Source organism: Onychomys torridus, chromosome 9 (genome assembly GCF_903995425.1).
Source record: "Onychomys torridus chromosome 9, mOncTor1.1, whole genome shotgun sequence".
NCBI lineage: Eukaryota > Metazoa > Chordata > Mammalia > Rodentia > Cricetidae > Onychomys > Onychomys torridus.
The window spans coordinates 27,039,541-27,057,744 of NC_050451.1; the positions used below are offsets into that span (position 1 = coordinate 27,039,541).

At 39.6% G+C, this 18,204-nt stretch overlaps 1 protein-coding gene across 5 annotated transcripts in view; it reads left to right on the forward strand.

Moving 5' to 3' along the window:
- Cfap20dc (CFAP20 domain containing) overlaps positions 1-18,204 on the forward strand; it is a 255,472-nt gene that overhangs the window by 108,307 nt on the left and 128,961 nt on the right. For all 5 annotated transcript variants that reach the window (XM_036199888.1, XM_036199890.1, XM_036199889.1 and 2 more), the window contains one exon: positions 5,304-5,460. In XM_036199888.1, the coding sequence (XP_036055781.1) occupies positions 5,304-5,460 (157 nt within the window). The remainder of the gene's footprint in view (positions 1-5,303; positions 5,461-18,204) is intronic.

Below are 18,204 nucleotides of genomic sequence, written 5' to 3' on the forward strand. Positions count from 1 at the left end.
TAGTTTGATAGCAAGCTTTCCTTTCTGTTGAATGGAACAGTTTGAGGAGCACTGGTTGAACTTCCTTTAAAAAGGTGTGGAAGAATCTGAATTTTGGGCAAGGCTGCTTTTAGTTCACAGATTTTTTTAAATTACCTGTGTGAGTACAGGTTCAGGACTTGTCCCTGTCCAGACCTTTGGGTGGAACTATATGCAAGGGTGTCAATGTGTGGTCCTTCATGTAGGTGCACATGTGATTGGGCTTGTCCCTTGCATGAGCAGAGGTAAAAGACAATTTCTGTGTGGTTTACTTCAATATAAGGCTAAGACCAGATTTCCATCTGTGGAACACTGCATGGTCTTTATTCTCCTATATTCTTATTCCCCATCTCCCTTCTACTTCTAGGCATTCTGTAGCACAGACATCAGATCAGAGTCACGTGCAACTTGCTCTGGGTTCACAAGCTGTGCAGGGAAGGAACTTGTCTTCCTGTTGCATGAATCTTAAATAATAAAAATCTTATTAATAAAATCAAAGCTGAGGCCCGTTATTGGGGTGAATGCTAGAAGTTCAGAGAAGCAGAACAAGCCACAGCTTCCTCACCTCACCAATTCCTCAGCTGATCCTGTTTCCTCAGACTGGAAGCCTCTGAGTTCTCATCCAGAATGAATCTCAGCTGAACTACTGCTCAAAAGCCTAAAAGCTTAACCAGGCTTCCTGGTTTTCACACCTTATATACCTTTCTGCTTTCTGCTATCACTTCCTGGGATTAAAGGCATGAGTCACCATGCCTGGCTGTTTCCAGTGTGGCTTTAAATTCACAGAGATCTGGATGGATCGCTGCCTCCCAAGTAGTAGGATTAAAAGCGTGTGCCACCATTTTCTGACCTCTATATCTAGTGGCTGTTCTGTCCTCTGACCCCAGATAATTTTTTAGGGTGCACAATATTTTGGGGAACACAATACCACCACAGCTTCCATAGGTTCCTAACCATCTATAGCACAGGTCTTTTAAAAATGGTCTTTTGCTGTGCCAGTCTGAGAGCTGAGTATTTTTCTTATATGCATATAGTATATGGGCCAAGGATTGCACTGTTGGATTGCAGATTTGCTCAATGACATATCCAAGGTTGGTTCTCACATATTCTCCCACCTTCCTTTTCTCCCCTCTTCTCTCTCTTTGAAACAAGGTCTCATACAGCTAAGGCTGACCTCAAACTTATTATGTAGGCATGTAGGAATTTGAACTTATGATCCTCCTCCACCTCCTGACACCTTGCAGTCTAGGTGTGCATTAGCATGCCCCATTTTCTGCAGTTATGGGGACTGAGTCCAGGGTTTTCTGAACCCAAAGCAAATACTCTATCAACTGAACTCCAGTTCCAGTCCTTGATGTTGCTTCTGAGACTCTGATTCACCCTTCCTGCTCAGGGCTCCATGCTTTCTCTTTAGTGTAGCTGCCATGCAAATGACTTTTGTCTTTTTTATTCACTCTCTTGTTTAACTTACAAAAGTATGGTGCAAACTTTCTGAGATGCTCCTTTTCTCTCAAGTTGGGGTTCAACCCTCTGCAGCTATATGCCCTAGGCAGTGGAGGCAGAGCACTCCAGCTGTGACTGAGCCTTTGGAAGGGTCTCTGGCTCTTCACTGCTGAGCAGTGCTTTTCAACTGTTTCCATATTGCAGAGGAGCTGCTTTCCAACTCCTACTCTCTGAGGAGTACTAGAAGCCCTTGCTTGGAAGTCCTGCCCAACTTAGGTCTCCTATCCCTACATGTTGGGTATTGCTTTTGTTCACTCTGTATTGTTAGAAACATCTCTTAATGATGTATTGGATATTGTGAATGTTGTGTACCCAGCTTCAGGACTTTTTTTTTTCTGTAAAAGATAGTATTTTTATTTCCAGATTTTAAAAAATGAAACCAATTGAGTAACTTCTGACACATAGTATATAGTGTTTAGTTTTTGGACTCTAAAACCTGGTCAAGGTCATTTAGGAAAAATTTACAAAGACATAGCAGACTAGGACAGTACAAAATCTGAAAATGAATTAGATAATTTTGAGTAAAGGCTGATGGAATGATAACAGAGAACATAGTAAGTGGTTAATAAGTTTCATCTTCACTCTAGAATGATAAAGTCCAGAAACAGAATCATTACAGTATTAAACTAATAGTGCAAAGTTAGTTTTGAGAGCTGTCTTAGTTAGAGTTTCTATTGCTGTGGAGAGACACCATGACCACAGCACTTCTTATAAAGGAAAACATTTAATTGGTTGGCTTACAGTTTCAGAGGTTCAGTACATTATCATCATGGCGGGAAGCATGGTGGCAGGAAGGAAGACATGGTGCTGGAGAAGGAGCTAAGAATTCTACATCTTGATCTGAAGGCAACAGGAACTGAACTGAGACACTGGGCATGGCTTGAGGATAAATGAGACCGCAAAGCCTGCCTCCACAGTGACACATATGTCCTCCAACAAAGCCATATCTCCTAACAGTGCCACTCCCTAGGAGCTTATGGGGCCAATTATATTCAAACTATCACATTTCACTCCCTGGCCCCCATAAGCTTATAACAATATCATAATGCAAATGCATTTTGTACAACTTTAAAAGTTTCCATAGTCTATCATAGTCTCAACAATGTTTAAAAAGACTAAAGTTCAAAGTCTCTTTTGAGATTCACACAATCTCTTAACTGTAATTCCCAATAAAATCAAAATCAAAAAACAGATGACATACTTCCAATATAAAATGGCACAGGATGTACATTACTATTCTAAAATGTGGGGAAGGGAGCACAGTGAGGAACTGCTAGACCAAAGCAAACTCCAAACTCTGCATCTCCATGTCTGTTATCAAAGCACTATTCAGATCTCCAACTCCTCTCAGCTTTGCTGACTGCAACACACTTCTCTCTCTTGGGCTGGTTCTACTCCATTAGCAACTCTCCTTGGCAAGTACCCCACAGCACTGGCATTTCCAACATCTTTAGTTTTCCAAGGCAATCCATGCTGCATCTTCACAGCTTCATGCATCTAATCATTTTCTAAATAAACCTATATGTTAGGATACATTGCTGGCTGGTTGAGGTCACAGTCTCCCATAAGCCTAAGCTTTTTCTCTAAGCTCGGGAATATGGAACTTCCTCCCTTCCCAGCAAGGCTTCTTGCTCTCAAACTGCCTTTATTTGGAGAATGTCCCTGGGCCCTGAGGACTGACCTTATCTGAAAGCTGTCTGTAATGTCTCTAAAACCAGATGCTTGACTTATTGTTAGCTCGAACCCTGACAGAGATCCCTGCTGAAAGGCTCCCTTGCTACACACAATAGGAGCCTTTTGCTAGGAGCACGCCTCTTAATACTAATTAGGTGATGCCCCTGCCACTGTCCCCTTCCCTTATATTCCTCTGTCTTCCTGGAATGAAGTGGAGTTGTAACACTTAACCATCTCCCTAGAGAGCTGTCTCTGCTGACTCACAAGCTGTGGGATCTTCCTCACTCTTACTGGCTCCCTCTCACCTTGGAGTGAACAGCACTTAGAAATAAACCTAACCTAGGAAGTGAAAGCTTCCTCTAAAATGAAAATATTCTAAAACACTGAAGAAATCAAGGAAGATGCTAGAATATGGAAAAATCTCCCATGCTTCTGGATCAACAGAATTAATACAGTGAAAATGTTGTATCACTGAAGGTAGGCTATAGATTCCTTGTCTAGTGCAATGACATCATCACAGAAAATAAAACTCAGAAGAATCATATGGAAGCAGAAAAGTCTCAAAATATCCAAAGCAAGCATGAATAAGAAGAATCGATGGCATTCTTGGTGGCTTGAACTAGTGACCTAGAACTGGAGCATGATAAGTCTTTTAGAACAATAGTGCTTATGGATAAAGGAAACCCACACCTCCATTCCCTGTGATCTGGACTTCAGCAGGCCATCAGGTTCCACCTGATGGGCCTATCTAGTGGATTTGTTCCTTGTATTCTAATGACTTCCATGTCAGCCTTCTAACCAGCCTTCTCACTTCATACTTGTATGACTGACAGATACAAGACTATGCTGTGTCTCAGTGATCTTTATTCTGACACAGTCCCACCTCATTCCCAAAAGACCCCCTGTCTTCAGAATATTCCTACATCAAGGATGACCCAAACTTAACTTCCCAGTGCCCTGCACATTATTATTTACAGAACCACAGAAACATTTGCCTTGTAGAGAATCTGAGGTCATTTCCTAAGCCTTTAAAACTTGGTCTCACAGTCTTGATGCCCCAAGTCTCCTCCCCAAAGTCCCACAATCCAGCTGATTATCATTACCCAGCTACATTAATCCCACATCCTCCCTAGCTAACTACTCCAGGCTCTATACTACCCAAGAGACCATAGTATTCTCATGGCCTAGGAATGTAACTCTACTTTTGAGTCATCTACAAATAAAAGAAATAATCTTTTTGGTGTAATTGGTAACCCGCTCCAGTCTCTAACTGCTCTGCTACTGAGACACTGTAGGCTCAGCTTCATATTAAAGTCAACATCCTCCTAGAAAAGCCATATTTATAAACTATACTTCTAAAAATAATTGAAGAATCTAATATTTAAAGAAGCACATGGAATTTTAATTCTACTTTGGTTTTAGTTTCAAAAATTATTTTTTGTTTTTATCCTACAATCTTAAATATGTCTTAATGTCTCACTAATGGTTATTTTTCCTCTTTCTTTATTCAGTCAGACTGTAGAATTCATTTGATGAAGTACTGAGGGACCTAATTGTTTAATTGGCTGGAATTAGTACCTGCAAGAGTACTTAAAAATTGGCACACACCCAGCATAATTACAAATCCTTTAGAAGAATCTATTTCTGTACAATAGGTTAATTGGTTGTAAGTAGACAGTACTGGGTACCATTTAACCAAGCTTCTAATTTAATCCCTACCTTTTAAAAATCAAAACTAAAATAGCTAATTGTCATCAAATTTATCCTCTTGAAAAAACAGCGGACTGCTTGCCTCTGATGTTCAGGCTTTAAGTGTCGTAAAGCACCTGCCTTTAGCTTCACACTGGTGCCCACAGACGAGAGCTATTTCTCAGAGCAGCCATGGTGTCTCAAGATGGGAGCATGATAGTCAGCTAACCAATGTAAAGTTCAGATTATGGTGATTTGTGGAGGAGAATCAGGACCATTTTTAAGGAAACTTAAGTCAAACAGAAGGAGCACTCTGGAGCCAAGGCGGAGGCTTCAGATGACCACTTCAACTCCAGGCATGCTGTGAGTCTCTTCTGTGCCATGGAAGTCCCTAACTTGCTTCTGTTCCCTGTTCTTAGTGGTGCAATCTGTGCATTGACTTGGTCGCATTCACCAGTGAGATATTCAAGGGAGCAGTTTTCCAGTCATTGGACGGAATTATCGTCTCTGCTAACTGTAAGCTTCGGAAGATCTTCACTTTAAAATCAAAGCCTCGAGAAACTGCTGATAAAGATGGTAAGCTTTCTTTTCTAGTTTTGGGGGCCTTTCTTTTGGAGAAATGTAAAGTAAGAGATAAACTTCAATATTAATATAGAATTCAAATGTAAATTATAGACATAAAAGTTTTGTAAATCTAGGACAGTTTTGATATTGGCTAGACTGATTTGTATTGCCACCATCAGCATATAAGGTTCCCTTTCCCCACACGTTGGCAGCATTTCTGAGGTGAGATAGAGTCTTTATAGTTTGAATTTCCTTATGTTGATGTTGAACATTTTTTTTTCATGTTTATTACCTGTTCTTACTCCCTCTTGAGAACCATCTATTTCATCAGCTTACTTAGTAATTGAGTTGTTTTGATTTGGGGTGGTGGTTCTTTTGATATTCTAGATATTAATCTTCTGTCATATATTGACGTATTCTCTGGGCTGTGTCTCCACTCAGCTCATTGTTTGCTTTGTAGTGCAAAAGGCCTTAATTACACATAATCCTAGTTCTCTGTTTATGCTATTGCTTCCTGGACTACTGGAGTCCTTGTTAGGAAATTCTTGCTGATGCCTGTATTTTTATATTTTCCCAATTTTTTCCTCTAATGGCGTTACTTTGAATCTTCTATTAAATTCTGTATAGAGTTTAGGGATTCAGTTTCACTCTTTTTATTTGTTTTAATTTCAAGATACTTTTATTTTTAAAACAGTTAACAACAGTAAGTGCTTGGCCCATTTTGGCATTGTACTTTTATGAGTGGATAATCCGGTTTTCTCAGTAAGATTTTTTGAACAGACTGTTTTCTCTGTTTTATGGTCTGGGCATCTTTGTAAAAATCAGGTTGCTAAAGCTACATGGGCCTAATTATGTATGAATTCTGTTCTGTTCTATTCTGTTGTTCTGCTTATCTAATTTGTACCAATACCATGCTGGTTCTATTAATATATCTGTGTGGTAGGAGTTAAAACCAGATATTGTGATATATTGCTTTGGGTATTTAGTGTCTTTTGTGTGTCCATATTAATTTTACAATTGTTTTTTTCTAGTTCTGTTACATTAGGGTTCTCTAGAGGAGCTGAACCAATAGTAACCAGTAGGAGTAGTAGTGTATTTGTGTGTGTGTGTGTGTGTGTGTGTGTGTGTGTGTAGAAAAAAATCTTATTAAATCAACTTACTTTGAAATAGTAACAACAGTTGTCTCATACCTGAGAAACTGAGAACAAGGTAGTTGCTCTGTCCTCAAGGCTGGGTGCCTCTTCAATTAAGTAGTCCATTGTGCCTCACTCACACTGGAGAGGACAATAACTCAGGAGTTACTTAGTCACATGTGTCAAGTGTCTCAGTAGTCCCATCTGACAAAGAACATGTGGCGTGTTCCTGGGGGCTACTGGTCCTCAGGCAATGACAGAAGCCTGGAAATGTTGGTTCTAATAGCAGCAAAGGAATCAACAGCAGCAGCAACAGGCAGCAAGGGACAGGCCAAGTGAACACAGGCAAATTATCATCCTTCCTCCACACACCCCCTTTTATTGGTGCTACTACCTGAAGCTACATCACAGATGTCATTGCATTTTGGGGGGGGGTGGGGGCGGGGAGGCAGGTTTTCTCTGCATAGCCCTGGCTGTCCTGGAACTCAGTCTGTAGACCAAGCTGCCTTGAACTTAGATCTGCCTCTCTCTGCCTCCTGAGGCAGCTTCGTTGGACTTTTTGAATCTTATTTTATCTGTTCTTTGAGAATTTTGTACATATATGCAATGTCATTTGAATTTTGATAGGGATTGTATGTAATCTATAGGTTTCTTTCATAGATATAACCATTTTTATTGTACTAATTGTACTGATCCATGAGCCTGTGGGATCTTTCCACCTCTGCTGTTTGAAATTTTTCACTATAGAGATCTTTTACTTAATTATTTAGGGTTTTTTCCAATGTAATATTTGAACCATTGTGAATGGGATTGTTTTGCTCATTTTTTCTCACCATGTTCATTGTTTGTACATAGAGAAAAAGTACTTATTTTCATATGTTGATTTTTATATCCCCATACTTTGCTAAAACTGTTTTATCAGTTTTAGAAATTTTATGTTAGTTTTTAGATTCTTATGTACAGGATCATATGTTCTTCCAATAGATCCACTGACTTCTTGCTTTCTTATTTGCACCCTTCATTTATTTAATGTTTTGCTTGTTTGTTTGTTTTTTCAAGACAGGGTTTCTCTGTGTAGCTTTGGGACTTTCCTGGAACTAACTCTGTAGCCCAGGCTGGCCTTGAACTCACAGAAATCTGCCTGCTTTGCCTCCCAAGTGCTGGGATTAAAGGCATGTGCCACCACTGCTCAGCATTACTTATTTAATCTTACTGCAGTAGCTAGGAAGAAGAGTAGAGGAAGAAGATATCCTTGTCTTCTTGTAGTGGAAATACTTTAAGTTTTTCCCTATTTAGTGTAATATTAGCCATAGTTTTGTCGTATTTTGCCCTTAAGCTGTGGTTGGTTCCATCTATTTCAGATTTTTGAGTGTTTTTATAGTGTAGATTGTGCTGAACTTTGTCAGAGGCATCAATTGATGATCATGTGATTTCTGTCCAGAGTATTACATTGTATCACATTTTTTATGTGTGTGTAGACTTATTCTTGCATTCCTAGAATAAAGGACAATGATCCTTTTCTGGGGGGACATGTCAGATCTATCTTTATTCCATTTGGATTATTAAACTTTAAAAATTGGGTTCCATAGTCAGAAAATAAAATTCTGTGTCCCAGGAAGACATCTTTCCCTTTAAGTTCTTAGTATTAAATCTTTTTTAGAGATAGTATTATTACAACATTAACACCTTTCCTTTCCCTTTCCCTTCCCTCCAAACCTCCTAGATACCTCTCCTTACTCTTTTTCAAATTCATGACTTCTGTTTTCATTCGTTGTTATTACATGTATATATGAATATTTGGATGTGTGTTTGTGTATATGTGTGTGTGTGTGTGTGTATTCCTAAATACCTAAGTTCAACGTGTTCATATAATGTTACTTGTATATATGTTTTAAGAACTGACCACTTGGAGTAGAATATTATTTTAAGGTGTGTTACTTTTGCTTATGTTGCATTTGTTTAACTCTGAAGCTGTGTTACTGTGCCTGTGTAAACCATCTGATGGTCTAAGAAAGAACTGGCCAGTAGCAAGGCAGGAGAAAGGATAAGTGGAGCTGGCAAGCAGAGAGAATATGTAGAAGGAGAAATCTGGAAGGAGAGATCTAGTACCCAGAGGAGGATTCCAGGGGCCAAGCCACCCAGCTATAAAGCAAGCCACGGAGTAAGATTTTCAGAAGTAAGAGAATGGGAAAAGCCTAGAGGCAAAAGGTAGTCAAGATAAGTTAAGGAAAGCTGGCAAAAAATAAGCCAAGCTAAGGCCAGGCTTTCATAATTAAGAATAAGCCTCCATGTGTAGTGTGATTTATTGGGAGCTGGGTAGCAGGGTCCCCCAAAAGAGTAAAAACAAACAACAACAACAACAACCATTTGGTATTGGATAATCAATTTGTGTGTTCCTTCCCTGGAGAGACTTACTTCCCTGCTCTCGCATTCTTTGGTTGCCTTTCATTCTTTGCCACCCAGCTCCCAATAAATCACACCAATGGAGGCCTATTCTTAATGATGAAAGCCTGGCCTTAGCTTGGCTTAACTGAGGCTAGCTTACAGTTCAGAGGTTTAGTCCAGTATCATTCCACTCCATTAGCAGCTTTCCTTGGCAGGTATCCCTTAGCTACATCTTGGGGTCTCCAAGACAATTCAGGCTTTATTTTCACAGCTTCATGCAGTGGTCTCCCTAGTCCTCCATTCAGGGTTACCTGACATATACCTGGACTCAATGACTTTCCTTAGTCGTAACACCTTTCTTCTATCCTTAAAGCCAGAATGTGGCTGAAGCTGCTAAATTCTGCTGCTGGGACTGAAACATGGTCCCCCTCATTCAATTACATCTTCACCAGTTTTCTGATTTCTATGGTTTTCTTCACTGCTTTAAGCTTGGCTATTCTGAATCTTGATCTGTAAACCAGGCTGGCCTCAAACTCAGAGATCCACCTGCCTCTGTATTCTCAGTGCTGGGATTAAAGGCATGTACCACCATACACACCTCTAAGCTTTTCTTTAATTCCTTTTCACGAATTGGAAACCTAGCTGGATGGGATCTTGTCCTGTAGTCACCACTTCCTTTATTCCATTTCCTAATCTATTTATTTCCTTGAAAAAAACTTAGCTCTATTCCACTTCCTGATGCTCCTTTTCTCCTAAATTGTACATTTTGTACTTTTCCTTTCTCAGCTTGCCCCTTTTAATTATAAATCTTCATTGGAGTTAACACTAAAAACCACAGGACAGAGTCTATACTAGGCTGTTTTGAGATTTCCTCTGCCAACAGAATTAACCCAAAACTCTTTACTTTAGCCTCAGGCAAACTTTTCAGACAAGGGCAAAAAGCAGCCACATTCTTCACCAAAATACCAGAGTAACTATCTCTAGGCAACATACTAAAATTCTTCTCCTCCTCTTGAGCCAGGCCCCATACTTCAAATCACACTCAGCAATATTGTCTTCCATGTTTCTATTAGTATGGACCATTAAGCAGCACTTAAAGCATTCCACTGTTTTCCTAACCCAAAGTACCAAAGTCCAAATTCCTCCAAACAAAAACATGGTCAGATCTATTGCAGCAATACCAATACCAACTTCTTTCTTAGTTAAGGTTTCTATTGCTGTGAAGAGACACCATGACCATGCAGCTCTTATAAAGGAAAACATTTATTTGGGAATATCTTACAGTTCAGAAGTTTAGTCCATTATTATGGCAGGACATGATGACATGCAGGCTGACATGGTGCTGGAAAGGGAGTTGAGAGTCCTATATCTGCAGGCAACAGACACAGTCTGTTCCATACTGGACATAATTTGAGTATATAAAACCTCAAAACCCACTCCCAAAATGACATACTTTCTCCAACATTGCCATTCCTACTACAATAGAGCTACACCTCCTAATAGTACCACTCCCTAATGGGAGTCATTTTCTTTCAAACCACCACACATAGTATCTAAGAAATGGAAACAGCCTACATGTCCATTAACTAATGATATTGGTGAAATTATTAAGGCCACTCCACATAGTTAAAAGGGAGGTTTATTTTGTGGGGTAACATACAAATGAAGGGATAGGTAGGTTGTAGGGTCTGGCAAAGGCGTGGCACAGTCTGGCGGTGTTCTCTGGAGAACTCTGCTCAGTCTACCTCCAGCGTCCAGGGTCCGGGCACCAAGAGATCCCTCTCCTTTGGATCGTGGGTCTTCAGTGTCCTCTCTCAGTCCTGCCTTGTAGGCGTGACCATTACCAAAGCCTCAATAGGGGTTGGAACTTCCAGGTTAAGGCTGGAATGGCTACCCACTACAAATGAGTGAACAATAAAAATGTGGTACATACATGTAATAAAATTTTATTCAACTGTAAGCCTTCTTTTTAAGTATTATTATATTTGGTTTGCAAATATTTTATTGAGAAATTTTACATCTGTGTTCATCAGGGAGACTGGCCTATAATTTTGGTTTTTTATGTGTGTATGCTTATCCATTATTGTATCAGTGATACTGGCTTTATAAAGTGAATTTGGTACTGTTTTTCCCCTGTTTTAGAAAATAATTTGATGGAGATTGATGTTAGTTTTTCTTTAAAGGTATGACAGAATGTAGTGAGGAATCAATCTGGTCATGGAGTTGTTAGTTTATAAGCTTTTTATTACTATGTCAGTTTCATTGTTAATTATAGGACAATTTAAGCTTAAATGCTCAAAATTGATAGGTCCTGTGAGTCTAGAAATTTTTTTCTAAATTTTCCAATTCAGCAAGAGAAACCACAAGTATACAAAAACTCATTATATTTGAACAACATACTGTTAGATGATGGCTAGTCAATTGAAAAAAATCAGAAAGGAATTTAAAAATCATAGAATTGAGTGAAAACAAAGACACAGCACATCAGACCATGATGAAAGTGTTTCTCAGGGGAAAGTTTAGAACAACAGAAATCTCAAATGCGTATATTAATGGTGCACATCAAGACCTTGGGGAAATGGGAATAAACCAAACCCAAAATCAGTATAAAGAAATAATTCAAATTGGGCAAGTTTAATGAAAAGGAAACAAAATGGAAAATATAGGGATCCAAAAGAAACAAAGATTTGGCTCTACAAAATACTAAACAAATTGACAAACCCTTAACCAACATATCCTATAGAAAGAGAAAGATACAAATTAATAAAATTAGAGATGAAAGGGAGAGATTATATCAGACATGAATGAAAGTCAGATTGTTAGGGCATATGTTGAAGATATAAATTCCAGTAAGTTGGAAAAATCTCTGCTATATTTTTTAAATTATCCATACCTTTGGGGTACTATGTATGCATTTTAGTAGTTTGATGTGTTCTACTAAAGTGATTTTGCACAAAATCTTATTTTTTCTGGATCAAATGTTTTAACTATAGCTTAATATAACAAAATGTGTCTTTTTCATGTTTGTTTTCTTTTTTGTTTATGATAGTACTTTCCATCTGAGCTGACATTTAATTGAAAACAAAATTCTCTTTAGGTAGCTGAAAAAGTAGAGGAATTTTTTAAAGAAACTGGCCAATATATCAAAGATATCCAGAAAAGCAGGCTTGCAGTCTATAGCTATGAATAAATCTAGCTTGCTCCTACACAAGATTGCTCTTGTAGATGGTCTCCTTCTCCTCACAGCTATTGCAGCTCTGCAGAGTTCCTAAGTCACACCATAGTTCTGGACTCTAGATGCTAGAATGTCTATTATAACAGCCCCTGTCTACTTTCCTGCCACCCTCACCAGGGTGATTTCTTCTTCATGCTTCTCTCTATTGAGTGAAGCATGTTATCATAGTTGTCTGATCCAGATTACATGCTGCAAGGGAGACTGGTAGAAGCACATATATGGTTTCTGTTTTGCAAATCAGGATTCATTGTATGGGAAAGCCACCAAATTAAGGATATACAAATAACAGTGAGCATCTAAGAACTCCAGAGTTTCCTCACTCTCGTCTTAGTCTGTATGAATTTCATGTAGTGATTTGACAGCAATGATAATTTCCTATTGAATGTGTTAGAAATGGAAAGAAAGTTGAGATCTTTGTGTTGTCTGTATAAAGACTAGATTATGTATATTATTCTTAATTTATCATATTATTGATTAATATATTCTGTAGATTATTCAGCTGTCTAGTGCTTACATATGAATATACAATCTTGTTACAATGCTTATAAACATACCAAAATATTTAAGAATACTAATGATTTCCTTTTATTTTCACCTGGGATTCAGCCTTCCTTGAACTCTAAAAATCAGTTCTTCTAGAAGCTAGGAGTAGAGCTGCACATTGATGTCAAAGATGTTTTTAGAACTTTGTCTGTGGACTTTAGGCCTGTGTTCCACCTGGATGTGGGTCATTAACATTATGCCTATACATTTCATTTGATAATAAAACAGCAATGCATGCTGACAGTTCTCCAGAGATCACAAGTAGACAAGTGCTCCTGTGCATATTACCTATCACTTATAGGCTACAGTTGAGATACTGAAAAAAACCTTCTAATAAAATGCTACAACATGTACAGAAAATTAAATGCATTCTATTATCAGATCACAGTAAATTAATCATAGCCTAATAAATATATATATATGTAAAAAAAAGTGAATCAAGAATAGCAAGTGAAATACATGTTTAATCTCTGATCCTTCTTTAAACTCCAATCAAAATTATGATCCAGAAATTTTTTAAAGGGTATAAGTTCACAAGGATGCAGTGCAGGAGAAGAAAAAAGTAACAGACCAAAGTTGCCTCTACATTTTTAACCTGAAGGAATGTCATAGGAGAAGAAATAAAGCTGAAGCCTTTGAGTGTACACGGAAGTTGGCCAGAGACTTGAGGGGAGTTTATGCCACCATGACTGCCATAGGGTAAGGGACACACTAAAGACAGGGAGAGTGGGTACAGTTGGTTCAGGTGGCTTCTCTGCCCGCGTATAACCACGTGGCAGGTGTGTTCTCTGAGGAGACTGAGCCAGAGAGCTTTGAATTCAGCTGCATTCAGTACATGACACAGCAGGGAGGAGGAATCACTTATGGCTGGGTATGTCTTATCTCAGCTAATAAAAATAGACCTATAAGAGTCATTTGTTTTTAACCTCACTTCAGTAATCACTTTATTGAAGCATAGGTGTTATATTGTCAACTTTTTGTGTGCATACAGAAGCATGCCCAAATCCTAAATGTGCTTTTTGTGGAATTACAGCAATGGGGATACATTTCTATATTTCTGTAACCACAAAATTTGAGCATTCCTGTCAATAAATTTGAGCATTAAAAATATCCTGAAAATGATGCTGTCCTCACGTGATTGTGGTCTTCTCTCTCCTGGCTTTCATCAGATTTATTGTGCCTGTTTCTTAACTTCAGAAAGCTGGGGTCATACGGTGCCTGTACTTTCATTGTTTGGGACCTGCATGTGTCACATGTCTCATCATGTGCTGCTCATCACTACCATAGCCTATGACATTTACAGAACAACCCTTACTGTATCTTTGTTAGGCTGTTATGACCAGTGATGCTGGAAGCAGTCCCCTTTGGAGCTCTTGGGTGGGACTTTTTTTTCTTAGCATTTGTCTGGAGCTGAATGGCTACACACTTCTCATTCTTCAATTATGTGCATTGATTCTAGAGTTTCATTTGATTTTTTATAGTTTCCATTCTGAAAGAATTTTTCAGCTTGTTATCAAACTTGTCAATTACATTAATCAAAGCTACTTTTAAATTCATGTCTCATGATTCCAATATCTGAATCCATTGGTGGGTTTCTTAAATTGAGTTTTGAGTATACAGATATACAATATAATACATTTAATGTGGAATTTTTGTTCTGGATATGATTGTGCTGTATCCTTACACATGTCACACTCTGCTATTCTCACCCACCATCTCTGCCTCACCTTTGCTGGTCCTCTTAGACCGTCAGACAGCAGACAGTTCCCCCTTCCACTTTGATATCACAGATATCCATTTCTCTCGCTTACCCCCCTTTAAAATTGTTCTCCTTTATCATGGTCCCCTTTGTAATTCTCTCTCTCTCTCTCTCTCTCTCTCTCTCTCTCTCTCTCTCTCTCTCTCTCACACACACACACACACACACACACACACACACACACACACAGGTTGTTGGTTGTTTTTTACTCTTTTGCTCTTAGCTTTTTAAAGACTTTATTTTATAAACTATTCATTTTTTTTTCTATGATTATACCCTTTTCCTCTCTTTCTTAAGTCTACATACATTGTAAAACACACTGGAACCTGTTTAGAGGTTTTTCCATCTGGACCTCTTTTACTGCATATCTGTAGTCTTCTTTGACCTTGTGAGCAAATTTTTAAACTGCTAAGCTACACCCTGATGCTCTGCATGCTCTATTGTATGGCTCTGCCCCACTTTCGGGTTGTGAAAGCCAAGCCAAAAACTCACAGCTGGTCAGAGGTGTGTGACCAGGAACTGCATTCAACCTTCCTAGAACTCTAAAATGCCAATGCTTGCACAATAACAGGCATTTTTACTTCATTTTCCCCTACTTAGCATACTAGCTGTTCAAGGGCTCACCAGCAGGCAGAAACTCTTAAAGGAGCCATAACTTCTTCTTTTTTTTTCCCAAGCTTTCTCAGGCCCTGTGAAAATTTGAGCCCCATATTAGTACACCAAAAAGTTGTTGATGTTTTTCCTTTGGGGGGGCTCGCCACCCAATTCCCAAATAAATCACACATGAATACTTATTCTTAATTATAAATGCTTGGCCTTAGCTTGACTTATTTCTAGCCAGCTTTTCCTCATTTAAAATTTTCCTATCTATCTTCTGCCTCTGGGCTTTCCCTTTTCTAGTCCTGTATACCTTTCTTTGTTTCTTACTCCATGGCTTGCTGTGTAGCTGGGTGGCTGGAGCATGATGTCCTCTTCCTTCTTGGGCTCCCTTTTTTCACTCCTCCATTTCTCTTCTTGATCCTCCCAGATTCTCCTTCCATATATTCTCTCTACCTTCCAGCCCTGCCTGTCCATTGGCCATCAGGTATTTTAGACAGGAAAGTAACACAGCTTCACAGAGTTAAACAAATGCCACACAGACAAAAGTACCCCATCTTAAAATAATATTCTACAACACACACACACACACACACACACACACACACACACACACACACACTTGAATTTAATGAGTTCACATATGACAAAACTGGGTCTGGCTTATTTCATTTATAACATAATGACTTCCAGTTCCACCTATATGTCTACAAATGTCATGCTTTAATGTTTTAATAGTAGATTAAAATTCTGTTTTATGTATATACTGAATATCCTTTATCCATTCATCTGTTTATGGACCACTAGGCTGGTTCCATTCCTTAGCCATTGTGAGAAGTGCAGAAAAAATAAACATAGACATGCAAGTATCTCTATGGCATATTGAATTCAAGTACTTTGGGAAAATATCTTGAAGTGGTATAGTGGGGTGATAGGACAGTTCTAATATTAGTGTTTTGAGAAACTGCTGCACTTACTTCAATATTGGTTGCACCATTTTTACAATCATGTTTATATTTACTAATTTTTTACCTACATATATGAATTGCAGCATGTGCATATCTGGAGTCCCTAAAGGTCAGAATCCCTTGGGACCGGAGTTAGGGTGGTTTTCAGCTGTCCTGTTGATTCTGGGAATTGAACCCAGGACCTCCACAAGAGCAACATGTGCTCTTTTGTTTTAATTAATAAATTTAATTTTTTCCCAGCCTGATCACATTTCCCCTCCCTCCCTCCTCTCCTTGCAGTCCCCCTCTACCTCCCCTCTCCACCCTGCTGCCCATCTATCTCTCCTCCTTTCGCTTCAGAGAAAAGCAGCTTCCCATATTTACCAGCCCGCCATGGCATATCACGTTGCAGTGAGACTAGACACTGCCTCCTCTTAAGGCTAGAGGAGGCAACCTGGTAGGAGGGAAGAGTCCCAAAAGCAGGTAACAGAGTCAGAGACAGCCCTTGCTCCCACTGTTAGGGGCCCTACAAGAAGACTAAGCTACACATGGTAACATATGTGCAAAGGGCCTAGGTCAGTCCTATGCAGGCACCCTGGTTGTCAGTTCAGTCTGTGAGCCCCGATAAGCCCAGGTTAGTTGATGCTGTGGGTTTCCTTATGGTGTCCTTGGCCCCTCTGGCTCCCATACTCCTTGTTCCCCATCTTCTACAAGATTCCCCAAGATCCACATAACATTTGACTGTGGGTCTCTGCATCTGTTCCCATCAGTTGCAGGGGGAATCCTCTCTGATGACAACTGGGCTATGCAATGATCTATGAGTATAGCAGAATATCATTAGGAATTGTTTCATTGTCTTTTTTGCCAGTCATGTTTGGTTCTATCCTAGGTCTCAGCCTGTAGCATGAATCTTAAAGAGTTCTTATTAATAAGAACAAACCCGAGGCCAGTTATTGGGGTGAATGCTGGAAGATCAGAGCAGAACAAGCCACAGCTACCTCACCTCACCAGTTCCTCAGCTGGTCTTGTTTCCTCAGACTGCAGCTTCTGAGTCCTCCTCCACATGAATCTCAGCTGAACTGTGTTGCTCCAAAGCCTGAATGCTTCTCCACCCAAAATGCTTAACCAAATGCTTAACTAACTACATGCTTTACTCCTTTAGTTCCTGGTCCTCACGCCTTATATACCTTTCTCTTTCTGCCCCCACTCCCTGGGATTAAAGGTTGGGTTTCTGGGATTAAAGGCGTGGGTCACCATGCCTAGCTGTTTCTAAAGTGGCCTTGAACTCAGAGATCCGGCTAGCTCTGCCTCCCAAGTGCTGGGATTAAAGACGTGCACTACCACCACCCAACTTCTGTTATGGCTTACTCTTCCCATTTTCTAGCCACCATTTTTGGCTTTGTTCTAGTGGCTGTCTGTTCTCTGACCCCAGATATATTTATTTCGGGGAACACAATATTTCAGGGAACACAATACCTACCACATCAGCTTCTGGGTCCTGGACCTCCAAGCAGTGTCAAGGGTGGGGCACCTCTCATGGTATGAGTCTCAAGCTGGACCAGTCATTTGTTGGCCACTCCCATAATTTCTGCACCACCTTTACCTCAGAATATCTTTAGGCAGGTTCCAAGTCCCTCCACTGGAAGTCTTGCCTAGTTACAGGCTCTGTGTCTCCCATTGCTAGGAATCTTTGCTAGGATCACTCTCATAGTTACCTGGGAGTTTTCCATTGCACTAGGTTTCTAGCTCATCCCAGAGATGCCTTTGGTTCTAGTTGTCTTTTCCAGTACTGTCTCCCTCCATCCTCCTCACACCTGATCCCTCCAGATCTAATGCCCACCCTTCATCCATACCCCTCCCCCACCCACCTGTGATGTCTATTCTATTTCCCCTTCACAGTGAGATTCATGGGTCCCCCCTTGATCCTGCCTTGTTATTTAGCTTATTTGGGTCTATGGACTATAGCATGGTTATCCTTTATTTCATGGCTAATATCCACCTATAAGTGAGTACATTCCATGTTTGTCCTTCTGGGTCTGGAATTACCTTACTCAGGATCTTTTCTAGTTCATCCATGTGCTGGCAAATGTCATAATGTCATTGTTTTTAACAACTGAATAATACTCCATTGTGTAAATGTAACACATTTTCTTTATC